This window comes from Musa acuminata, chromosome BXJ1-10, assembly GCF_036884655.1.
Source record: "Musa acuminata AAA Group cultivar baxijiao chromosome BXJ1-10, Cavendish_Baxijiao_AAA, whole genome shotgun sequence".
NCBI lineage: Eukaryota > Viridiplantae > Streptophyta > Magnoliopsida > Zingiberales > Musaceae > Musa > Musa acuminata.
Window position 1 is genome coordinate 24,752,512 of NC_088336.1, and position 26,221 is coordinate 24,778,732.

The following is a 26,221-nucleotide window of genomic DNA, read 5'->3' on the forward strand; positions in this document are numbered from 1 at the left end:
TTAACATGAAATCTAATAACATATTACTCCCTCTGTGCATTAACGTAAGAAACATGTTTCTCGTGAACAAAATCAATCATAGTCATAGTATGATAGACAAAAAAAAAAAAACAGAAATGACACCACACTGCACTTAATAATGATATTACATGGTCTGCATGTCCCCTTGCCGAAAGCAAAATGAGAGAAACCAAGACATAGTTACGTACAGGAGAAAGAGAAGCAAATTTGATAGGGAAAATAATGGCACAGTTGACGCGCCGTGACGACAGCCCCCGGCCAAAGCAATAACGCCGACTAGACCCGCCCTGACGACTCCCGCTGTTGAGAGGCGACCTCCGACCCTGCATGGTTGACCACGACCAGGCCGGACAACGACCTGCCCCTCGCCCATACCCTGCTACGAACCGCTCCACCACGCGACCCCAGTAGCCGCGTCAGACGCCATCAGAGGTACCCCCTCACTCCAGCAGGCGGTCAAGTCAGGTAATGCTAACCTCCTCTATAAATACCCCCAAGTCCTAAACAAAAGAAAAAAAAGAAACTCACTCATACACAAAACACTCAGAGACTCTTCTCCTGCCTCATCCACAACCCCCTCCACATCTTTTTCTAACTTGATCGTCGGAGGGGTCGGGTCGAGCTCCCGGCCCGACCTGTGTGCAGGTGCGAGACGGTGTTGCCTCTTCCCGAAGCTGCGGCGGAGCTGCCTCCCGAACCGAACCGCCGTCCCGAGCCACCGAGCTCGGCCGCCAGGAGACCCCGAGGGACGCCGCCCGTTGACCACCGCCTTCCGGACCCGGACCAAGCCGCGACAGCCTCAAGGCCACGGCTGAACAGTTACTGACCGTAACAAAATTGACGAAGAGACAAGAGAAAGAATAATAAATCATGGAAACACTGGGTGCGCGGTGGTGGCGAGGTGGCGGTGGAATGATTGGTTCGGGAGGCTGGTGGTTTATATCAAGCCTTGGCGGGTTCAGCCGCTGGCTCGGCCGGTTTCTCCGTCTCCGGGGAGGGGTCCGAGGGAGCCGGGTCGGCCGGGGCAGGTGCCTCTTCCACCTCCGCCTCAGCCTCTTCCTTCTTGATCTCCTCCGCGGTTTCCGGTGTAATATCCTTGCTGGTGCTCTCGACGGCCGGTTCGGCGGGAGCAGGCGGCTCCTCTGCGGGGAGTAAGGTGGACACCTGCTCGAAGAGGAAGATCACGGGACCGGAGACGAGGCCGGGGCCGTACTTGGCGGCAGCCTCGCTCACCGGCTTCGAGCCAGGGAACTCTGCGCAAGGATCTAATCTCATCACAAGCCCTTCCGCTATCACCTCAAAACAACTATAACATCTGTGACAGAGAAAGCATTACCGATCTTCACTAGTTCCTCGATGAACTTGATCACAACAGTTGATTTCTTCTTCAGTCCTGACCCCGTCGGTTTCTTCACCAGAGTCTGTCGTCGTCCAAAGCAAGTATTTGCAGAAGGCTGTAAGTATTTGATACAGAGTCTGTGAATAACATGAGGATGAGTTCAAGATCGATAAACCTTGATTTCAACGGCAGAAGCTTCGTAGATCTCCACAACTTTGGGCTGCAGGTCAGTCTTCTTCTCTTCGAACTCCTTGCTGATGTCCTCCTGAACCAAACAAAGGATCCAGTAGAGATCAGATCAAGTCGAAGGGAGAAGAAGAAGAAGAAGAAGAAGAAGAAGAAGAAGAAGAAGAGAAGCAAAACCCCATGCACCTTCGATTCGTCGAAGGACTTGCATGCCTCGGCGGCGGCAGCCTTCTTGCCGTTCCTGTCAAACACCTTCTTGATCGTCGGAAGGACTTTAGACTTCCAGTAATTCACCATCTCTGCTCTCTTCCTCTTGCTCTCCTGTTAGCTCAAATCGCAAACACCTGTGTCTCCAAAAGAAGAAGCAAACATCACCACACGACTAAACTATATGAGACCAAATGATCGGTAAAGAAAGGAGGAGAAGACGTACTATGAAACTTGCGTCTTCCTCTCCACTCCGCTCCTCTGCCTTTCTTCTATGCCTACGATCACCAATGTATAGTATGCACGAAAACAAAGAGGAGAGCGGAGCCATGTGCTTGCCAGGGAAATATACAAGGACAACGCACCAAATCACCCTTGCACTGTTATGAAATTACGGTGTAACCCTTCCTAAAGCTCAGGTAAAAACGACCGCGTATATGTGATGCGGAGGGTATTTTCGTCCTAAAAGTAAGGATCGCCGGCTCAGCAGAAGGTTACAGTGGGGAGGTGACAGCTGGAGGTCGCAGTCGCCTATTGTCCTCGTGTGCCACCGCCGTCCGCCGAGCCCCGTGGGAAACGAAAAGAGGCGACGCGAACCGGGAATCGGATCGAGGGGTGGCAGAAACCGGGGTTTGTCGCTTTGGGCCGCGGGGCCCGTTGGGGAGCCGTATTGGTGTCTCCTAAGGACCACGTGGCTTCGGGGCACACAGATCCGCCCTCCGTCATCTTTATCCCACTTAAAATAATATTTAAATACTTTTTTTTTTCAAATCCCTTTTGGGGTGTCATTTTTTTGGGTTTTTTTGTGTGTTCCTCGAAAATATTATTTATTTTAATTATCAACAAAACCTTTAGGACCCCTTATCAACAAAAAACATATATATATAGATTAAATTGGAAGAAATTTCTTTGAGATATTCTAAGATTTTGATTATGATTTTTTTAAGTATTATGTTTTTTAATGGTCTCCCGGGGAGGTTTTAATTAGAAAGAACTTCCACCTAACTATGGTAGCGAATAATTATTAGATTTCCACAAAGAATTCTAATTATCATGGAATATTTTATTTTATGTATTAGGCTTTTCAGATAATAATATATCTCCACTTATACCCGATACATTGCAAGAATCCGAGGAAGAAGCCCTTGTCATCATCACCAAATGAATGAGGCCATGCTTCGAATCATTGTGATGGGTGATGTTTAGGTGTTTGCCCGAACAAATTCCCCCTCCTTTTTCTTTTCCCCAATTACTTACTTTTCGTGCAATAATGTGTCGTGATATAAGAAATATCTACCAATTTTATTGCATTGCAAAGAGAGTCACCCATGTTCGTCAAATCCAATTCATTCACCAACGTAATTTGGCGGTAGTGCCAATCACATCGGATGGGCAACTCCATTGACTCTATCTTAATTATGAACATAAATTGCATGAACAAGTAGAATTAATGAAATAATAAATTATAGTGCATATTTAAAGAATTATTGTTCCCTTACGCTCAATGGGTTGAGTCAGGCTCTGACTCGACCATGGGCTCTTGGGGAATGGGTCGAGTCAGGCCGCGACCCAACCGCTGGTTCCTTGGATTTACATTTCACCTGAGCTAATATTTACCACAATGTCACGACCTTAGCTAGAATTGCCTAAGGCGTGATGCACCCTTGCGGCCAAAGACGCGAACTTAGCTTGGGTTGCCTAAGTCGTGAGTCACCCTCGTCGCAAAGACGCGAACTTAGCTTGCGTTGCCTAAGTCGCGCTTCGCCCTTACGATCTTGCTCCACAAGGATCAGCCACTTTGTAACCTCTCGCAGGTCCCGAAGGACCTGTAAAAGAGAAAGAAAGTTAGATCGAAAGAACGAGCAACGGACAAGTCCCGAAGTCTTGCGAAAAGGAAAGCTTTACAAGCAATTCGACGAACACCCTGTGTGCACAAGAGAAAAGAGGGAGAGGAAGAAAAACAAGGCTTTCAAGGATGAACGAACAGCTGCAAGCCCACAAACAGCCGCTCACCTGGTCCCGGGCGCAAAACCAAGTTCCCGTAAAGGTCACGTGCGAACTTGCGAAAGAGTGTTCAACGCCCGGTATATAACCGAAGCCCCATCCAGCCATGTGCCACCCGGGGGGTTCCTGGGTGCTGAGATGGCTGACATTTTGGTGAGCGGAGGCAGCACTCCGCTCACCTCCCGCGGCACGTGAAAACGGAGCCGTTTTGGGCTGTTTTGCTCGGTTCGGTGAGCGGTCGCTTTGCAACGCTGCAGCTTGTTCGAACTTACATATTTACAAGCAAAATGACCAAAAACCATGAGGAAACATGCTGTCGAGCAGCTGTACATGCGGGTGTGAGCGACGAACGGTTCGTTGAACGGAGTTGTTGCGGGTGCGCGACGACCGTTCGTGACAACAAGCTGCCGCAGGCCAACAATAGTGTGGTGTCTTAGCAGACCCGGATCCGACTTGTAGCTCTTAAGCCCCCAAGCATCGGGAGCAGCCCAAAAAGGGTGCTCCTCCCACAACCCAAAACCATTAATGGACCAAACAGGTCCGGAGCTACTGCTCCGTTCCCCGTCGTCCGACCCGTATTGGGTGGGCGCATCCTCACCCTCCATCATCGATCCAAGGGCCACGATGGGGTCCGGGGAAATTTTCGAAATACGTATTTCTACGTAGACATGGGGCGATACAGATCAGAGCAGGAGTTTTCCGATCGCGTACCCGCCTGCCTCGAGAACGTGGGACCCGTCACTGCGGTGACAATGACGCCTGCGGTGATATAGTCAGGCATGAGAGACACGAGTGGGGAGAATACGTGAATACGAGACTGAAAAAGCGATGACTGGTTTCGGGGCAGGGGACGCGGTCATAAGCTGCCAACGGCCTTTGTGATGATTAGATCTCAGCCCTTCGTCCCTTATCATAGCCCACTCGCTGCTCCTCTCTCCTCCTCTTGCTATCCTCCCATTGCTTCCGTTTCTAATCGCCTCCTCCTCTGTCTCTCTTATCTCCAATGGCGACCTTCGCTTCTTTGTCTCAGTAGACGGGCCAAAAAGGAAGAGCAAAGCCTCTTTTCTATCGGCGGAACGAACGCTGCTCTTGTGAATTCGTGGAGCCCCTCTGTTCTTCCAGGTGCCTATTTGTTCATGAGCTTGAGAATACTGGCATCGTAGTATTCGTCGAAAGTGTTGGGTGTTGTTTATTATTGGTATTAGAACACCGCCCTCCATTCATAGAAGTTAATGGGTTGGTGTTCAATACTTTTTATTGGCTCCATTTATAGGTTAAGTGTCTGATTCATCATCAATTTCTTTCAGCAACTACATTAGCATCTTAGTACAGAGAGAAAAACTGCCCAGTAACACAAAAATATATATTTTTAAATACTATAAATAATCTGGAATACATTTTGATTTTAATTAAAGAGTGCACAAGCATCTAGTTAATATAAGTTGGTTTGTGTTGCAATTAAGTATCAAACACTAAAAGAATTCTGAAACTATGAAAATATTGTTCATAACCAATAAAAAATACCTAAAGGACACTGTTATGCAAAAACAGTATGGCCTTTGCAGCGAATTCTCATTTAACATCATGATTTTGAAGACTAGCTGGATGTAGGACATGTTTCTCAAAAAATATTTTTCTAGTACTGATACATAAAGCTTGAGTATTTTGATTATCCACATGCACAACAATTAAGAGTGAGGATCTACTTCTGTTTTCTAGGTTCAGTTGGACTCTCTTTCAAATACTTGGACAGGTTATATAGCAATAAGGCAGTATCTTCTTGAACCAGAAGCAGGGCAGACAAGGTAAAATAAATGCATGCCTATAATCAAGTGATTGGTAGCAGGCAGCAAGAGCTGTAAAAACTAAGTACAATTTGAAAAATTTTAAGTGAGTAACTTGTTAGTTGCTTGTTATAAATTAGCATAGTTTGCTCACTATATTATGTTAGACCTGATTTATTGCCAATATTTACATGAAACAATTGGCTCTATGAGTGTTAAGTTCAAAATTTATTCAGTTTACCACTAATTTAGATGCAAAAATTAAGTACAAGTTGAATTATTTCAAGTGACTAACTTGATATTTGCTATAAATTAGGTTATTCTGTTAAACTATATACTACCTAAGACCTAATTCACCACCAAAGTTAGCATGAAATTATTGGCTCTATAAATGTTGTCTTTGACATTTATTCGATCTACCACTTAAAAAATCATTCAGGTAGCAAGCGGATATATTAAACATGTAAGCCAACATGACCAAACATAAATACACAATTAGATTCTCAGAAGTATTTAAACAAGATAAAGGCTTATCAACATACCATTAAACCCAGATTCTTCCTCTTCAGGGATTCAGCATCTCTTCCTCTACCATCTTGGTTGGAATCAATGAAATCAAGGAGATCAGGCATAGGATATTCATCATTTTAGTGGAAGTAGAAAATTCAGTTGGCACATCTAGTCAATGAAAATATTAATTTTAGTGCACGAGGATGACGTTATATAGATCACGTATATCAGCAATAAGTGCAGAGTGAGCATGCTCACAGTATTTGTGACCCAAAGCATGTTAAACCTAATCACTGCAATTATTGCTGTACCTCAGGTGGCCTTTGCTGGCAATAGATGCATCAGGCTTCCGCGTACCATTTCGAGCAGCTTCTTGCTGCTCAATAGCCTTTGACTCAAAGTACTCGAGCCAGGCAGCAGCATCCTGCGAAATCAAATGGCAACTCTGTGAGTCAAGAAACTAAATCGATGCAGAATTAAGAAAAAAAAAGTTTTATTGATGTCTCTCCATATAAAGATATGCATAAATCACCTGAGTACGCAAGTCATCTGGACCAAGCTTTGCTCTAAGTATTTGTAATGTTGTTTGCTCATGTTGAACACTCAAAGGATATGCTTCCATCAAGGATAGTGCAATAGCTATCGCATGGTAACTTGCTGCGGTCTAATGTAATGTAGAAAATTAGATACATATATTATATATATACCTAATACTCTTCATATAAAAATAAAATAAGGTCTACCATCCAATGCAAAAAAATAATAATGGAACTACTTACATCAGACATTGAAAGTTAAAAGACAGTTAGTGTGAGATCATTCAATGAAATTATAAATCTGGTTTATCACAGGCAAACCTGGAAAAGATATTATCATTATACTATAAAGTTGATAGGTTTTTTATCTGCCAAAAATTAACTTTCATGTTATCATAAGAGAGCCAATCAGAGGACTAATTTGAAAAGGCAAGTTAGTATCAGAAGCTCTTTTTCTGAAAAAGAGACTGTTTTGAGACAAAAAAAACCACTTCATTCCACATACACATGCAGCTAGTGTCCATTATTTTTGTGTTCCTATGTATGTCCAGCTACATCATGTCTGTGTGTGTACCATCTCCATACAAGAACACAAGAAAACAGAGATGCAATTTTTTCCCTTACATAGTTGGAAACAATTGGTGTTGGTTTTGCAATGAAATGAAAATAACAAGACGAAGATATGGGAACAAGTAAAATTTTGAAAGAGTGAGACAGAGTGTATGTGGCAGCAAAATCATGTATACAATGAAATCTCATATTTTTGCTTTAAGAAAATATATAGTTCTGAATCAAAAGATGGGAAGAAAAAAAGTGTTGACAAGCATCTTAGTGCAGTACATTGTAAAACACCTTTTAGAACAAAATCTTATATTGATATACTTGTAAGGAAAAGAGAATAATGTAAAAGGTAACAGTCAAAATCAAATCTATATTCCATAGACTATGCTTTGTGGATCCCCATCTACTTTCTAGAACAATGAACTATTAAAGATGATAAAATAATGAGCTCTTCCCAATCGATAATAAAATATAAACTAGTGACTTACAAAGTGTTCGAGAAGTACCCTTGGACATATCTAGAAGATAGTCAGCTCTAATAAATATTGGAGGTGTATACAAAGTGGCAGCCTAACACTCTTAACACTTGCACATTAATTCAGTATCCGGGAGGGACAATGTACGCAGCCTTAACCCCCACAAGTAGAAAGGTATGGCTCGTACATTTCAGAGGTCACAAAGGAGCCAAACTAGATGTCCCACTAGAGTATGGATATGGAATGCATCTAGAGATATTGAACTTTTTATTTGTCAAGTAACCTGTGTTTCAAAATATAATAGAGTATCCAAAAGGGAATGCCCATTTTGAACTTGGAAATGATTGTTTTCTCATGTTGAGTAGAAAGAGGAGGTTAGAGAGAAAATAGAGTGAAGGAGTTCGCTTAGGTATTAAGCTGACTAGGTCATCCCAGATGACCTTGATATGAAAGCAATCCTTTTCTTATAGATCCCAAAACCTTTTGTACTCTACCACATGATAGATTTTAAGCTCATCTGATTTTGCTTGATGTACTTGTTCAAACCCAAACTAACAAATTAAAAAGGAATGAATTGCTGTCCCATTTTCTTATGTATAACAAATCTTGGTTGCATGACCGAGAATGGTATACTCTTGTTAGGGCAGAATAATAATGTGTGTGGCAAACTTTGGCTAATGGGTTCCAGAGATTGTCTAATGAAGCATATAACTGAACCCCTTGATAACAGGCCAATGATGCTCCTAATTTATATGGATTGCTGAAAGTCGAACCTGCTAACTTATACTGCTTTGGCAAAGCCCTCTCCCACACAGCAGAAGGTCAATAGATAAGGGGTTCTAGATCACCTAATTATCCAGGTCACTAGGTGAGCAGATTAGGGGTGAACTAGCTAGAAGTCACTCTGTAATACATGCCTTATCATCTCAAAGTAATTAATAATGTTTCTGTGGGACTTCATTAACCAATTATTGTAATAATTTATGATTTCTAACACCGAACTACAATAAGCATCAGCTGCTTATCTTAAAAGAATGCTATGACTACTTCAGAAATAAAAAGACACAAGAAGAAACAGAATTTGAGAACAAAAACAAACCTGAATGTGGTCAGGACCAAGCAACTTCTGATTGCATTTCAAAGCTTTATGAAGATATCTAAGTGCCACATGTATATTTCCCAGGCCTTCCTCCATCATAGCCACATTAATATATGTAGCAGCTGTGTTTGGATGAGATGGTCCACAAGTAAGATGCAAAAGATACAACGCACGTTTCACATACCTGATTAACAAGTAACAGGAGAAAAATTAAGGGTGATGGTAAATAACATATAATGGAAGCATGGTCCTGGCTTATTATTTCCAATACAAACACCAAAACATAACAATACTAACCTGGAAAGTAAGAAGCTTAATTTTTGTTAGTTTCTGTTCTTCAACTTTTTATGCACACATTAATTTTCAGGTACGAAGTAAATATTAAAGTTAAATCTAGAAAGCCATTGTTCTCAAATTAAGCTGCATTCTTTGTGGCAAAAAAACGAAGAAAATGTCATCTTTGCATATTTTAGCTAATATGCATAATAATAGAGTAGACATAACCAAAACCATAAGACAGATATGTGTCATGGAAGCTTTAATATTAAGTTTTGCATTGGCATGTAAAAAAAAAATTCTCTGTTTAACCGGTCATATCAACCAACCCTCATGATAACACATCAAGAATATAAACCTCGGTGCTTCAAAACACAAGCTAAAAATGAGCAATGACCAAACAGAGAAAACACTCAAGACATGTCACACATGAGACTAAAATAGAACAATGGCCTTTGTCAACGGCCATAAAAATTTATTCCCCGACTAGACTGAGAAAAATGGGAGAAACTTTATGAAATTTGTCTGGTCTCTTGACAAGCCTATGACAAGAACCTATTCAATCTCCTTCCACAAGACTAAGTGTTAAAATTTTTAAGTTTCCTCTTCACCATTTGGCTAATAAATCCATGTTATAACTAATCATGTGATATTAATGGAGCTATCTTCTTTCTCCAACCAAAATTCCGATGTGTTCTTTCTCTCTCATAAGATGGTCACAGTGGACCGGAGGAACCTGAATTTTTACAATGCTGATAAGTTTGATAAACCATTTGTCACTCTTTAAGCTTTTAAAGAATAACATAAGAAAAGATATAGATGCAATTTTTTCTAAATACTTTGTTACCATGGTACTCCTACGACAAACTCTGTATGTTTAAAGCTCTATCCTTCACTAATTAATATCATAAAGCTTTCTTTGTCATAGTTAGAAGATTTACATTATTAAATAGCTTCTGACATGTAGACATTTTTTACATGTGCTGGGAAGCATGATATACAATGAACAAATTGTACAAATATCTCAATCATTGCATTCATGCTGAATAACTTACAAACTTCTTTTCAATGCTTATAGTAGAAGAAAGGCTTCTCCTTAACTTTACAAGTATTATGCTAAGAATGTTGTTTTAAGTGAAACCATCTTTTTAGTTTGGTAATCTAGAATTCAAGACTAAAATTTCTACTTTTATGTATTAATTCATCAAGATCATTTCATGCAAATAACCTAGTTAAAAATTTTTGACCGTTACCTGCCAGAAGTCTTCTTCTTTTTTTCTATCTAGAAGAGGCACTAATTCTAAGTTTATATCTCCTCGAATCCTAATATATTATACTGCAATAATATCTTATAAGACAGTACCAATGTTCAAGTCATTATAAAAACAAAAGATGGAATATCTAATAATTCAAGATATTAGAATTCCCAATCAAAAGAACACTATCTAAGATTTGATACTACAACAAATAAGAATTGAAGTTACTTTAGAGCCAATTCAGTATGTTGAAGCCTGTAGTAAAAAACAGCTAGGTCGCCGTAGCTCTTCATTGTATCTGGATGATCCAATCCAAGCTCCCTCTCATTTATGTCCAATGCCTTCTGCTGATAAGTTGTGGCCTAAAAGTTGCAATAATTTAGTATAATCCCAGCCAAAGACAGGAGCACAGGTTCAAAATTTATAACAGAAAGTTCCTAAAAGTCATCCCTAATAATTGAAGTGATATATAAAATTTTAAATAGTAAAAAACACCATATAGCATATTATAATATTCATCTTAGCGTAAGAAACCATAGTGGTAGAATACTGTTTCATGGTTTAACTCGATTCAGATCTTTGCAAAAGCCATTAAAAAACAGATAAATCCAATTAGAATTAGACATTGATCTACTAAAAGAGGACACAAGTCAGGAACACAAATGCTGTATTAAAATATTGAACTGTGGTTTATCGCTCTTTGATCTGTTTCAACCTCATGACCCACTAATGGTCCTGCATGCACTTATTCAAGGCATAAATTAGCTACCAACTAAATTTCCAACAGAATTACATGTCAATATTATGAAATATGAATTACAAAAAACGGTTTCAATCACTCGGAACATAATCACCCATGACACAAACTTTACATTACAATTCTCCAAATTTCAGATCGTTGGACTTGGCAAATTTAAATTGTCCATAATGGTGTATTTTTGACATTGGATTGGTAAAAACATAATTGATCTGCTCAATTTTACTCAAATAGACCATTTAACAAGGTTCCTTTTAAGATATCAGAAAAGAGAGAACCATGGCACATAACAGATCGTAAGATACTCCATAAGTCCATATCATAAGAACCATGGCCTTCAGTGACACAAATATCTGAAAGCTACCTAATTAAGGTCACCAGTATGGTAGAGAACAACAGCTAAAAGACTGTAGGCTCCAGCAGTCATCCGATTATAAGGACCACAGACTGCAATTAATTTTGCCAGAGCCTGCATCCAACTACACCTTCATACCAAAAGCAAATGAAAGAGAAAAAAGGTCTTTACAAAGAAGTTAACCTGTACAGTATCTTATGACGAATTACCTTTGTTCCATAGTTGACTGCGTCTTCAAGTTTTACCCTTATCAAGTGCCATTTTCGAAGACTCTAGAAGTTGTCGTGCATCTGCAGATGAGCATGCAACTTGCTGCAAAAGATTCAAAAGCACTAAGAATGTAAGATACATTATGGTAGATACCATATTTCAAATAAGACCATCTTAGCAGCTTTACCTTGTGCACAGGTACAAGGCTGATGATATCTGATTTGTCAAAGGGGAAATTTGAATCCATATCAAAGTCTCTGGGTGCCAATTCAATTCCCACCTAAGAAAATTGAACATGTAAGATGAAAGGAAAATTAAATATCATTTACAGAAATGAAAAATGATCATTACCTTGTGACATAGCCCTCTTAAAATAGCATATTTTCTTATATCATTATAGTTTGAGATTGTAAGTTCCCAGTTATATCGCTTTCTTAGAAATACTTCAAGCCATCTCCAGACTAGAAAGTGCACACGTATAGCAGAATGTGAAACATCAGAATCAGGAAGCCCAAGGAGCATGTTAAGTGTTGCAGCCATCAATATAGATAAATCTCCAGTATCAGAAACAGAAGCAATCACAGCTCGTACAACATGCTTAAAAGCCCTTACTATCATCTCATGAATACAGAGTGACTGAACATGAGACAGCTTCTCTGAAAGCTTGACCTGACAGATATTGTACATAATATTGCATTTAATATAATTAGGAAAAATACTTTGTGAAAGTAAAGATATATTCAGCCTCTTCAAGCTAAAGGTGACTCACAACTTGCCCAAGAGAGCGTATTCTTAGACCTCTTGTATGCATGAAATCAGTTAGAGTACGACCATCAACAGGTGATAGCTCCAATGACCCAAAATCTGAGACCTGAATACATGCCAAGGTACAAATAATACTCATTAACCATCATTCCATACTAAAACAGAAAATAATGAATTAAATATGAAAAAATTGTACTCAGGCATACCAACTTTGGGAGAGCAACTTCATCATAATATCTCATTGCCATCTCAGTTAATTCCTGTGGAGACTGATCATGAGAATAGATCAGCTTCTCATCTTCAAATTAATTGTAATCTTAATATATGTTTCTATGTAAGTTAAGATGATACACACACAGACAATAAATTTACATGTTATTTAGTAGTAATTGTGATATAGACAGGAATTAACTAATGATACATAGCCCAGATAAGTGTACATATGTACAACAGAACTGAAACTTTAGAATAAACAAACAAAGTTACTAATTCTGTAATAGTAAGACATGAATTTGCAACTGACAATCAACACCTGAGATAGCAGTAGAAAAATCAGAACATACACCTGAAATAAGGCATAACCTGCATATATTCATGTGACTTGTGCATACCTTCAAATGAAGTCCAGTATTAGATTCTAGCAACCTTGTATATACAGGTTCAGTCAACAAATCTTTGAGCTTGCAAGAATTCTCAGTTTCTTTGCTTTCTACCTTAGGTTCCTTGATAGGCAACTTTGTATTCTGTTTTTCATGCATCTCATCAGATGATTTCCTGTCAATGGTTAAAGTCTTTTCTTCATCAGAATCTGGTTTCTTTTTTGGGTTTTTAAGAATTTTAAGAGGCTTCCCAAGGCCTTCAACTCTTATCTCACTTTTTGTCTTCGTCGTGATTTGTTTTTTGTCATTTTCACCAACCTGTTTCTTGTCTTTGTCACCATTATTCTGATCCTGCAAATGTTGTATCCAACAAGCTCCCAATTCCCATCTTACTGAAACATTGCATTCAGCTTCCTCCTCCTCAAGCTTCACTAGGCTATCTTTCAACAATTTCTCCACAATTTTTTTTGCTGCAGAGAGTTCCTCATGCCTTGAACTCTGTAGATGATTATATAATCTTTTCTCTCTTGGTGTATGGCTTTTGTGAAGTAGCATTCTCAGACTGGAATAACAAATAATATCTTCAACGAAATGAAGTATGCAAAAACTATTTTATATGAATGAAATCAGAGTATGTAATTGTGGCTATTTACCTGCTAACGTTCAAAGCATTTGCACCACCTTCAGGATGATCCTTAATTTCAACACCTTGCAAAGGTAAATCCAGTTCGCTTTTCTCATGATGCTTGACTTTCACAACAGCGATATAACCACAGTATCGCACATTAAGAACCCCCAACATGGCGATATCCTGCGGTTGAAAGCCACAAATTTGTTCACTAACAATAAAAATATAAAAAACAGAAACTAATGTCAAGCCACAAATTTGTCAACTGACGTTAAACATATAAAACAAGACATAACAACAAAGACAAGACACTTTTGTGGTAGGGTTTCTTTAAAAGATCAAAATTCCATACATGAGCTGCTGTATTTTCATCTGATGTGATTCCTTTTAGCAAGTTCCTCTCAGCGAGATGTTTGGCATCAATACCAGTTGTTTTACTTCCATCAATCTTTGTATCCACCTTACAGCTTGCATCTGAAGCATCTTTAGTGACAGTGATGCTAAAATCCCCCACTGTCTCAAACTGCAAGATTTCATCTACCCCGACTGTAGCTGCATTTTTTCTTTCATCCATAACTTGCTTTACAGCTGCAACAGCTCTTAGTATTGCAACATCTACAAATAGGATATGAAGCAGGAAAGCTCTTCTGTCCCGGATTTGTCTCTCTTCTGCTGTCTTACATGGCATGGACTTAAGAAAAAGGAACTCATTTGCCCAAGGCATCATATCACTTCTACTGTCCTGAAACCATCCACCTCCATTGCCTCCCCAAGTTTCATCCTCAGCAGGAAGGGAAGGAAATGTGGCTGGTGACTGAGCAGCAACTGGAGGCACAAGCCATGTGTTTGCACGAAATCCATAAGGCAGGTTTCCAAACTGCAAATAATAGGGCACTCTTAGTCAACCGAATGCATTCAACAACCAACTAGCTAGACTGTACCACAACAAAGATATGCACAAGCCCAAGATTTAGATGTGGAAATGAATAAAATGACACATTCTAAGCAAATTAAACTAATATACCTACAAGATTGAACCAAGGAGCTCATGACTACAATACAGAATCAAGAAACACAACACCAAAGATTGTTTGCAACTTTCTTTTTAAGTAAGCAAACACATATCGGCCCTAGCTTTCTTCTTTTTTAAGCAACTGAAAAGGTTTCCAACTAAGACATGCTACTTTGGCCTAAGAAAGGAAACACTAAATTAATCAGAACTTGATCTAAAAAATCCTGTGATATTATAAGTTGGACATTCTGTAAGATTCACTTGATTTGTCAAGATGCACATGATCAAATATTTCAGATTAAGCATGAAGAGAATGCAGAAGTTATAGAGTAGCCAAAGATGATCCATATTAATCACAGAAGCAAGTTGTCATTATAAAAAAACTAGTTCATTTTCAACACTAAGTGTCAACAAGGAACACCAATAAGCTCATAGTTTCAGCCAAAGAAGGAAATAAGGAATAACTAAGCAAACATCAGTAAGAATCAACCACATGGAAACATATTAGAAGCTCCTGAATCCACCACACTAAACAAGAACAAACCAACCTTGTTCCGTTCCATGAAAGCTTTCATGAGATCTTCATAAGCCTGTAAACCACACAGCACAGAGTTGAGCACTTGCTAGAACTTAGCAACAATGCATAATGCCACAAAAAAAAAATTTAATGCTGAAAAATATCGAAATCAAAATGTTGTAGGTTTGTTACTTCTAACAATTTCTGAAATAGCAAAAGATTTAATGTAAGAAACGAAACATAGCAAGAATTGGAGGCCGACATTATTAAATGCTCTACTGAGATGTCTCAGGAGATCGACAAGATTGTGGCAAAGCAAGCATTGCTTCCCAAGACTGTAAAATCCCCTGGAGCATGCCTCGACGATCACAAGCTTCCCATTGCATAGCTTCACCTTCAATTTCAGATCCAGTATCAACCAAAAGAAACAATTAGCGATAAGATTCACGGATAAAACGTTAAAAAGAATATAGTAAGACCTACTTCGAGGAAGAAGAGATGATCGTCGGATGGACGCTCATCTTGCCTAAGATTCGTTGTTCGTCTCATAACTGCAGCAGACGAATCGATAAAGAAAACAGGGTAAGATTCAGGATCCAATCGAAATTCTCGACCAAGATTCAGGAGAAACATGATCGAAAAGAGAGGGAAGGGTAAGATTGGACTCACACTGGATGGGAGGGGTGAGATTGGCGAGGGAGAAGAACTCATAGAAGGCCCCGAGCCGAGGGCACGCCCCGCTCATCTCCGCCTCTAGGTCTGCCGTCGAATCCTTAGCCGCCGCCGCCAGCGACTGTGACGGCGACTTCGGCTGGGACTGGCCCTGGTCATCCGGCGGGCTCTTCCGGTTCCCGCCGGCTCCGGCACCGCCGCTTTTCTTGCGGACCTTCGAGGCCGCAGCGGAGGCTGACTCAGACGGGGCATCTTTGGGCGACGTTGGCTGCGGAGTCGGAGGCGGCGGATGACCGAAGCAGGTGGTGGAGGAGAGGAGGTCGAGGAGGCGCCGCACGTGCGCCACCGCACGCTCTTCGTCGTAGTCCTCTTCTCCCGCAAGAAAATTTCAACAAAACACTTGTATTTAGTAAAATAACATATATATCCCTGTAAAATTAGCATTTGCATACTTCACCAAATTTGTGCGTGTGTGTATATATATATATATATATATATACCATTTTTCATTATTTTAAATTTATAAGTACAAATACCCTATTAATGAATATAGAAAAACATATGCACAAGAGACTCATCAATACAAAATTTGAGAGAATAAAAAAATAATATTTTTGATTGATAATATAATTTTTTTCCTATCAATACTTATTTCATGTTTACCTTCAACCAGAGTGAGAGTGCATGGTTTCAGCACCGTGACATCGACGAAGTCTTTCAATCTCGAACCTCTTACCTGAAATAAAAGGCCAAAAATGTTTATAAATTATTATTGTTTTGTAGAGCAGAAGTTTATTTGTATATCATCTAATTATTTCAACAAAGATACATATAATAATATAAAAGGTTTTAACTGATGTTTCCCTGAAAACCAAAGACAAAGGAGTTGGAAGGTGGAGATGGGTGTGTTTCTCGATGAACGTCAACATCGGAGAACGAAGTGTTTCTCTTCTCCACCCAAACCTCAGCTAAATGCGACTAAACCTCACCGTCCTACCGACGAAGGCTCGTCGGTACACCCAGTTTTTCCAAGTGCGACATCGCCACAACTTGCGAGCCACAGGTCAATCCTTCTTGGCTTGCTTGATCATGTCACCCTCATTCCAAGAACTCATCAACCATTCGATTTCTGAAGTCCCTATCCTTGTTCAGAGTGGACAATCTAATTCCAACCTTTCCTTTTCTCTTAATTCTCCATTGCTTAAACTTAGTCAAGAAGAGAAAGTACCACAACTCCAGAAGCAAAGGGGTTAGGGAGGTCATGTGTACCTCATGGGAGAGGGAGTAATTGGTGATATGGCACGCAAGGGTGTTGACGCAGAGCAGCCGCCGCACATCGATGATCTTGTCGGTCGATATCCCCTGCAAATTTCCACTGACGAGTTATAGCAGAAACAAAGGAACCAGCACAAGAAAAGCTTGTAGATTGCTTTTCATGGTGAAGACCATCATCACTGTCATGGTTTTGCCAGATTAGGATGAGGAATGAGGAGATATACACTCTGAACCTAAAATGGGAAAGAGAAGCTTCAATCATTGAACAGAATCCAAAAGAATGGACATCCCCCTTCATGAGTCATCCCTTGTGATGCAACAAGCAGTTCTGCGCCAGTTCTCATTAAATGCTGGGAACTTGCATTCATGGAACTGCAGGAGGTTGATTTTGTTCCCCACCAAACTAATGTATTCATGAGGGACCATAGTAATCATGTCAGCAGAGGTAGAGAGCAAGTACTGCTATTACTCCCAGGGGAATCAAAAGCCATGGACACCCGAGGAAAACATTGCCTCCCATGGCTCCTTCCTGGATGCAACCTTTCTTAAATTTTACTCACAGAACAGTAAATTCTATTCCCGTTGTGTCTCACATGCATGCCAGTTTCTTCATTTCTTTTCCTTTTCACAAAGATTTCATGTAACGTTGTCTGTCTGTTCCTCTGAGTCTTTATCTTAGGCAACAGGGAGAAAGATATAGATGAGAAGAACATGCACAGACCTTGAGGATGACATGAGACTCATCCGGGAGCATTACTGTGATGTCCACAGCCAGAGGCAGAACTAGCAGAGCAGCAACGACAACAATAACAACGAGTTAGTCGTCAGACAAGAATGAAAACTAATGACAACAAAAATAGCAGCTCAAAATAGATTTTCTCTCGGCAACCACAATCCAAACCTTTCTCATCTTTCTTCTTCTTGTCGCCCTTGCCCTTTCCTCGACCGCCCTTGGGTGCCATGCGGCCGCCCCGCTCCACTCGCTTCCTCTTATCTCTGCATCGTCAATTTATTAGTATTCCTCGACCACTAATGTACTAATGCTTGTACAATTCTTGTTACCTTTTCTTCTGCTTGTTGAATTCTTTTTTCATTTTTTCTCTCAATTTAATGAACATAAGAATGCTAACCTTTTTATTTTTGAATTTAAAGTTTCTCAAAAAAATTTAATTGGAAGAGCTTCACTTGGTTTTCCTTTTATCGCAAAAACCAAGCAATCATTTTTGTACTGATTCAGGTGAAAGTGCAGTCATCTCAAAACTTGAATGTGGCAGATTCTTTGTCCAAGGATTCAGTAGCTACTATTTCAGATGAAGTGAAACAAGTGACTGATGGTAGTGATACCCAAGATGATGAGAACATGAGTAGTCCAGGTGTTGAGTCAAAACATGAAGATGCTGTTGCCAAAAAGCAGTTATTTGTTTCTCAACAATCTAAAGGAACAGCAGAGCAAAAGGTTGCTTCTTTTAGTGAAGATGTAAGAGAGATAAATACAGAAGCAGAAGATGGTTGGCAACCTGTTCAAAGACCAAGGTCCATCGGAGGTTCAAGCCAGCAAATCAAGCATCAACGCACAAGCACCTGGAAAACCTACAACTATCAGATGAATGATGTTCCTAGTGAAACTGTTCAATCCAAGCCACAGTTTTCTTATTTAAATAATGGGTATTATTTGCTTAAGAAAAAGATAGTTATTCCTGGAAGCTTTAATGACAATCTTAACATGCAAGTTCAGTCACCAGACACCAGATCTGGTCAGAAGGCGTATAAGGCTGTAACTTATCGGGTGAAGTCAGTGCCTTCATCCACCAATCCTGAGATCAGTCATAACTCTTGGAGTGCTGTCGAAAGAACGACTTCCCCATTAGATGCTCATGCACCCTATTATCGCCATGATAGCCAGGTATTAGAGAATCAGAAGAACCTAATAGGTGGTGTCTCTGAGCCTCGCAACAATTTGGTTCATAGTTTTAGTAATTCTCCATCATATAAAGATGTAGCACTGGCACCTCCAGGAACAATTGCCAAGATACATAGCCGAAAGTTTCAGGAGAATATGCCATTGGAACAAGAGTTGTCTATTGGTGGCAATGCATCTGAAATAAAGGAATCATTTTTGGCCGAGGAACATACAGAAAATGCTGCAGAGCTATCTGAGATATCTAACATAACCCAAGATAAGGACACTGTCCAGGATGCGTTTTTAGACTCAGATAAAAAAGTTGAAGTTGATCATGAAGAAGAAAGAAAGGAAGATTGTGAAACAGAACAATTACTAGAACCATCATCTTCTGATTTGGAAGTGGCATCTTGTAGTAGCATGCTCACCAAGAATATCATTGACAATTGTGTATCTAGCAATGAGGTTCAAGGAGTTGAGCAAAATGAGAATCATGATCAGAATTTGTCAACAAATACATCTGATAGGAAAAAATCTGAGTGTCCCATCACTGCAGAAAGCAAAGAAGATAATCATGACGAAGCCTCATGTACCAATGTTGGTATCAGTTCTTACTCTAGTCTCCATCAATTCAATTTCAAGAAGGTTCTCATCCCTGAGAAAACAGGTGGTGATTATCCCACGATGGAACTACCACCTTCTAATTATGATGGGAGAGAGGTATCTAGCAAGAAGCTGTCTGCATCTGCTGCACCGTTTAGCCCTTTCCCTGCTACAGTACTTGGTCCTGTTCCTGTAACTGTTGGTCTTCCTCCTAATGGTACAATTTCTGCAGTTACACCATGGCCATTGAGTGCCCGTCTGCATGCTTCACCCACGGCTGTAATGCCAATGGTGCCTCCTATTTGTACCTCACCGCATCATCCTTATCCTTCTTCACCTAGGCCTTCGCACATTCTACGTCCCTTGCCATTTATATATCCACCATATACCCAACCTCAAGTCATTCCAAATACCACTTTTGCTATGAACGGTAACATATTTCATGGAAACCATTATCCATGGCAGTGCAACATTGGTGCAAACGTTCCTGACTTTGCGCCAGGATCAGTATGGTCTGGTTCTCATCCTGTGGACTTCTCATCTTTGCCACCCATCATTAGTCCAACTTCTGAATCCGTGTTGGAACCAATTATAACATCTCATTTAAGAACTGATGTGAGTCTAGACCTTCCATCGGATAACAATACTGAAGAAGGGACCAAAACAGAAGAGAATAATGAGATATCCCAGATTATAGACATTTGTAAACCGCTGGATGGTAACTGGTTAGAGAAACGGGAATCTGAAGAATCTCACAGAAATAATACAAAAATTACCGACTTGGAATCTGAGACGGTTTTCAGACAAGATGCACAGCATAGTGGTGGAAGGCATGTCTTCAGGAGTAGCAAAAAGTATGAGGGTGAGGGAAGCTTTAGCATATACATCAAGGGTAGAAATCGCCGTAAACAGACACTAAAGCTGCCTATAAGTTTGCTCAATAGGCCATATGGATCACAGTCATTTAAAGTTATATATAGCAGAGTAGTAAGAGGAAGTGATGTTATAAGTGCAACAGATATATCTTCCAGTGAAAATGTTACTTCCGACTAGTCACAAGCAAAGAACACTACAAACTTCAAAATGGGCAGGAAAGAATTTTTTTTATTGTTCAAGCCACATCCAGGAGGACGTGACTGAAAAATTAGCAATGTTGATAATTTAGTTATTGCTATTTTTCAGGCAACTGATATTTTTTATTAAGAAGCCAAGATTGAACGTTCAGGAAGGTAAGCGACAAATCTCCTCATGGTCCAAGCCAGGTATTTCTTTGTTAATTAGCTTGACAATGTTACATAACTTGCAGATTTATTGCTCATCAATGCACCTCCATATACTTTATTGTCAATAACATCTCTTTTGCTTTAATTTTGTGTTGGTTTCTCAAGCATACAATTAATTTATCCTGTTTAACATAAGTTATTAGGAAGAAACTTTGTTTGTGAACTGATCATGATTCACCTTTGAAATCCCCAAATTTTTTAACCTCGAGTATCTTCAGTATTGATATCTCACACAATCAAAAAGCTCATAGTATACCATCATGCATGTAATTTATAAGCCTGACTCGATATTTTAGTTCCGGTCTAGCCATTCCAATTTCCAAGCAACCGGTCAAGAGAGACAGACTGAGCGGATATTTTCAGGCTTCCGAAGATGTTTTGATATGCATGAAACTAGTATCAACATCTTTTTGAGGCGCAGATTTTTGCTTCTATTGTAGCTTTCTCTAATTTGCAATCTTGATAATCAGATTGCTGGAGTTAAGTTGTTTTTTCTAATTACCTCTCATCTGTTGCAAATTCCAGGGTATGGCTTACCATCAAATCCAACCTAATTCCTTTTAGTTAAGTCTTCCACTTGCTATGTTTACTGCTGTTGATCTAATCATCTATCACACGTCTTGAGTCTCTGGGCTCATTGGATTTCCAGTCTACCAGGGATTATCAGTTCATTTGTTGAAGCAGTACAACATTTAATAATGATGTTAAATCCGATTAGAAAGCTGGGTTGTGCATCCTACCTCTTATGATTTTGTTTTTATGACATTATCTACAACCATTTTCTTGCATTCTCAAATTAGAGCAGATTTATCCGAAAATTAGACTTGTAATATAGCTGCCACACTACCTTTTTGGCATTCCAGTACAGACTAGGTAGATTGCTTGAATTGTAATGTATGCCTCTGTTATTCAGTAGTGACGCTCAAGCAAGATTTATGTGTGGTCGAGTTTTCAACTTGCACAACATATATAATTTTTTTTTGTATGTTGTTTGTCATAGCTTTCTAGATGTATGTATATCATTTGCCATCTTTTCAACTCAACATTAAATGCTTTCTGAGTAGAGTGTGGGGTTAATTTGTGGTGTTTGAATGAAATTGGGTGATTGATCATTCACAAAAATATTTTTGCATGATCATTCCTAGTATTTTCATTTCTTCTTCCGTACAGGCTGATGAAGACCATTTCGTCTGCAGGTTCACAACATAGATTGTTGAGAAGGCTATGAAGTTCCAAGTCTAGAGAGGATGGAAATAGCGTAGAACTTTTGACCAAATCATTAGAATTAGGTTGAAACTATTAACCCATTTTTTCTTCTCCATTGAAGAGACATGTACGAGCATTTTTCTCCTCTCTTTTTTCCCCTTTTCCTTTTGAGGATTCTGAAATTTATAGCCGACAACATTGTAAGTCATGGGATTTTGTGAACCTCGACTTTCCTACCCATCAAAATAACTTTTGCAATTTCTGCTAATATATTCTTTTCGGGTATGCGTTTCATGCTTGCAAAATTAACGTCATTCAGTCGTTGATAGGGTTGGGAAAATTCTCTTGTTTTTTTATCTGATGTGATGGTCAAAGTGAAAATTTTAAGCTTAATTAGCTGCTTCTAAAACCTGATATTCCTGATCATCGACTTGATTATGAGTTGGAAACGTTGAACATCGGAGATCAGTATATTCTAATTTGTTTAAATCAATGCATTTAGGATGCTGTTATTCTTTTCTTTAATAATCCCTCGATTGAATCTGAAATGATCAAAGAGGTAAATCAATGATTCCATCTCTAAAAGCATTTGTCATGGGCAAACCGATGTATTAATTTCGTTTGACTCAAATTATTGATCAAAATACGCAGATATTTTTATTTTTCATTGCTACTGTCATTTTTGTTCTCATTAGGTTTCTAATTCTTCTTAAGCTTTGTACGGACAAGATTTTATCTATAAAGATTAAGATAACTAATTGGAAAAAATAATAATAATAATAACAACAACAAATAATCAACATGGTAACAATGAATCTGGAAGTTTGACATGTCTTCAAGTTAGTACGTGGGAAGATACTAATGGTTTCAGCACCTCTTCAGTTCTTGTAGAATTCCTTCAGCAAAGAGAGATCGCCATCATCGGACGACACAGTCGACGCGAAATTTATAATGTTCATCTCTCGTGGCTCAGATATCCACTCTTTGTATGATCACAACCCATAGCATAAGAAACCCTCGAGGATCAGATCCAACATGAGGTGATCCGATGAACGAGAACTGTTGATATGATGAGATTTCCATGAAGTAAGTGGTGCAGCATTAGGCATACGAGATATCTATCAACCAGTAGTAGTACTTGATGGCTCATCACCGTCATCATCTTCTTCTCGGCCGCATCACCCACTTCTGCCGCCACCCGATACGCGTACAGGTTCGAGGGAAATGGGTAACCTAAAGAAGTGCTCCTCTCCCCTCTCATCGATCTTCCTCACCCATCTGCTTTTGCTGCGCGGCCTCCTCCGCCCTGATCCCTTCGCGCTCTTCCGCCGTTCCACGCCGCCTGCCGTCGTCCCCGTCCTTCCCACCTCCTCAATCTTCCCTATCATCGTCACCTCCATCCCATCTTCGCCTATCGGCCCCTCCTCCCTCCCCGCAGACAGTTAGCGATCGCCACCGAACTCCTCGGATTGAAGCGGAGCAGCTCGAGCAGGCCTGCGTACGGGTCGGACTTGCAGCCCACCAGAGAGCAGCCGATGTGCTCGTGATACGGGTCGCCCACCTTGAACTCCACCGCGTCGTCCACGCCGGACTCCTCGACGACATCCTTCGTGGGAGCGAGCGACACCTCCTCCGGGATGATGCAGACGAGTCTGCCTCCGGTTTGTCGAGCTGCAGCGGCGAGGGCTCCCGTGGATTGGGACGCCTCCGGTGAGCTTTGTATGGTTGGTCACGGGATCTTCTACAAGCCCTTAGGTGATCGACTTCATCTTTCTGCTGTTTTGAAGCTCAACTACCCCAAGACTTCCAACATCTCTACCAGTCTGGTGAGCGGGACTGTCGAGAGCTTGGGGCCCCACCACATCGATCCCATCTCGCTTGTAGCCTATGCTCAAAAGGAGTATGTTTTCACGATGATCCCCCAAGCCAACCACTCATGCTCCTCTCTTCCATTCCAGGAGGAATCACTAAGTTTCGGGCCTACTTCTGTTTGTAGTCATCTCCTCCGGTATATGACTGGTAGAACATTTCAGCTAGACTACGGCAGTGGCTGCACCGGTAGCAACTGTGGAACTCTAAGTAGTAGCTTTGGGTTCTCCGCTAGATTCTTGTCCTTCGATATGATACAGTGCTCGGAGAACGGCCGGTTGCATCTCTACATCGAATTCTCCAATTCCAGTTATCTTTCATATGATGTCCCGATGGTGCCTAAGAAGTCCATGATGGGTGAAGGCTATTGGGACCATGTTAAGAATCGTCTCTGTCTCATAGCCTGTCACATTCTTGAAGGGAGTTCACAGGCGAGTCCCTCTGTTGGTGATTGCTCGATCGGACTGAGCTTATGGTTCCCAACTGTCCTGACGCTGAGAAGAAAGGACGTGGTCGGTCATATGTGGAGTAACAAGAAGAAGAGAGACCCTGGCTACTTCAGCATGGTCTCGTTCCACCGGTCGGGTGGGCGAATGGTCACGATTCCTGGGCTGAGATATAACTACACCCTAATAGATTCTGTCAGCGGGCCTTGCAAGGTGAGAAGTGGCAGCACACAGTCGAGCGAGGAAAGGTATCCAGATGGAAGATGTTCCCGCGACATGCGGTTCAGTATCGCGGTGGAGGATGCCGGCGGCCGAAGTGGATGGGGGGAAGCTAATGTCTTTTCTATGGGCGACGAGTTTTGTGATGATTATGACTTCGTTACGACGTCGGAGACGGCAAGCTTCGTGCCTGCAGCTGACTGGGTCGCGAAGAATCAAAGTGTTTGGAACGTAAGCTATGCCATAAGCTATTATATGTACTCTGCTTCCGCTGAGGGGGGCGAACAGTTTGGCATCGCTGCTGAGGGGATATACGATGCTGGAAGTGGAACACTCTGCATGAAGGGATGTCGATCTCCGAGTTTGCCCACCAAAAACCAAACAGCAATTGACTGTGAGATCTTAATCAATATCCAGTTTCCCCCTCTCCACTCGAAGATGGGAGATCGTATCAGTGGCACCATCAACACCACAAGGAGTAAGCAGGACCCTCTGCACTTTGACCCTATAAAGTTGTATTCTCAGCAAATTTACGCAGCAGAAGTAACTGAAGCGATTTGGAGGATGGATGTCGAAATCGTCATGGTCATGATCTCTCTCACGTTGTCGTGCATTTGCATTGGGTTGCAGACCTTCCACGCCAAGAAGCACCGTGACGCCCTGCCTTCCATGTCGATCACCATGCTCGGTGTTCTTATCCTTGGCTACGTGATTCCTCTGGTGCTGAACTTTGAAGCCTTGTTCGCGAACCGCAGTCGGTCTGGCTTTCTAAGTCTGCGGAGCGGTGGGTGGCTCGACGTTCATGAGGTCATCGTGAGGATCTTATCCGGCTTAGCTCTGTTCCTCTCCTTCCACCTGCTTCAAATGGCGTGGTCCGCGAGGTCATCGGACGAGAACAAGGGGCACCGCGTCGCGGAGTGGACGACGCTCAAGCTGTGCTTGCCTCTCTACTTCGCCGGGGCGCTGCTCACTTGGCTCATCAGCTCAAGGCACCACCTGCAGAGGTCGGAATTCAGCAGGCAGCGATACGGTTCTCGCTGGGAGGATTTGGTCCCTTATGCTGGCTTAGTGCTCGACGGATTTCTGCTCCCTCAGATCGTTCTTAACGTCTGTCGGAACTCCAAAGATAAGATCCTGACGCCTTTCTTCTACGTCGGAATCACGATCACCCGAGCTTTGCCTCATCTGTACGACGCTTATCGCTCTCGCAGTTATAACCGTCGCATTGATTCATCGTACATCTACGCAAGTCCAGACGGAGATTTTTACTCGCTGGTGTGGGATGTCATCGTTCCTTGTGAAGGTTTGCTTTTTGCAGCGGCGATATACCTTCAGCAGCGGGTTGGTGGTTATTGTCTTCTTCCCCAAAGATTCAGAAAGCGTGTGGAGTACGAGGCAGTTTCAGTGGTTGCTCTTTAGCCCTTCTTGTGGAAGACCAGATTGCAGCAAGTCCATGAAATGTAGTAGTATAGTGCAGTAGTAAGTCAAGTCTTGTGTTGTTCCTGTGGTAGCTTTCTTCATGCGTCGACTTGCCCACGCCATGATCAAGTGTGATGAAGACTGTTCTTCTTCCACAGAAATATAAATAAGGGTTTCGTAGACTAAGAAGATTTCAGATTCATCGTTTTATTGAGGGTGTAGAATGTGGAG

General features: G+C 41.1%; 3 protein-coding genes, 1 long non-coding RNA gene and 1 pseudogene across 4 annotated transcripts; 3 read left to right on the top strand and 2 right to left on the bottom strand.

Annotated features, from left to right (window-relative positions):
* Positions 1–106: 106 nt before the first annotated feature.
* Positions 107–4,498, bottom strand: LOC135595667 (plasma membrane-associated cation-binding protein 1-like). Its single transcript, XM_065086933.1, has 5 exons — positions 1,980–4,498; positions 1,733–1,890; positions 1,536–1,625; positions 1,358–1,442; positions 107–1,274 (listed from the first exon to the last, which is right to left on the bottom strand). The coding sequence occupies exons 2-5, from the start codon at positions 1,841–1,843 to the stop codon at positions 964–966; spliced, it is 597 nt and encodes a 198-aa protein (XP_064943005.1). The 5' UTR covers positions 1,844–1,890; positions 1,980–4,498; the 3' UTR covers positions 107–963.
* A 13-nt stretch (positions 4,499–4,511) lies between these two features.
* LOC135595676 (uncharacterized) lies at positions 4,512–5,750 on the top strand. Its single transcript, XR_010480594.1, has 2 exons — positions 4,512–4,879; positions 5,477–5,750. It is a non-coding gene; the product is annotated as an uncharacterized LOC135595676 (long non-coding RNA).
* Positions 5,751–5,925: 175 nt separating this feature from the next.
* Positions 5,926–18,038, bottom strand: LOC135595672 (protein REDUCED CHLOROPLAST COVERAGE 1-like; annotated as a pseudogene).
* A 223-nt stretch (positions 18,039–18,261) lies between these two features.
* On the top strand, positions 18,262–22,305 carry LOC135595659 (protein REDUCED CHLOROPLAST COVERAGE 1-like). The gene is made up of 2 exons (XM_065086921.1): positions 18,262–20,810; positions 22,028–22,305. Exon 1 carries the CDS (start codon positions 18,406–18,408, stop codon positions 20,599–20,601), a length of 2,196 nt encoding a protein of 731 aa, XP_064942993.1. The 5' UTR covers positions 18,262–18,405; the 3' UTR covers positions 20,602–20,810; positions 22,028–22,305.
* Positions 22,306–23,677: 1,372 nt separating this feature from the next.
* LOC135594790 (uncharacterized) lies at positions 23,678–25,990 on the top strand. Its single transcript, XM_065085299.1, has one exon. It carries the CDS (start codon positions 23,678–23,680, stop codon positions 25,988–25,990), a length of 2,313 nt encoding a protein of 770 aa, XP_064941371.1.
* Positions 25,991–26,221: the final 231 nt, after the last annotated feature.

What these genes read in the sequence shown, in the direction of transcription:
- LOC135595659 (XM_065086921.1), top strand. Translation starts at nt 18,406, where the DNA reads ATGAGTAGTCCAGGTGTTGAGTCAAAACATGAAGATGCTGTTGCCAAA.
- LOC135594790 (XM_065085299.1), top strand. Translation starts at nt 23,678, where the DNA reads ATGCAGACGAGTCTGCCTCCGGTTTGTCGAGCTGCAGCGGCGAGGGCT.
- LOC135595667 (XM_065086933.1), bottom strand. Translation starts at nt 1,843, where the DNA reads ATGGTGAATTACTGGAAGTCTAAAGTCCTTCCGACGATCAAGAAGGTG. An exon ending in CTTCTGCCGTTGAAATCAAG is followed by an intron (nt 1,443 to 1,535) that starts GTTTATCGATCT and finishes GGACGACGACAG; the next exon opens with ACTCTGGTGAAGAAACCGAC. An exon ending in CGAGGAACTAGTGAAGATCG is followed by an intron (nt 1,275 to 1,357) that starts GTAATGCTTTCT and finishes ATCCTTGCGCAG; the next exon opens with AGTTCCCTGGCTCGAAGCCG.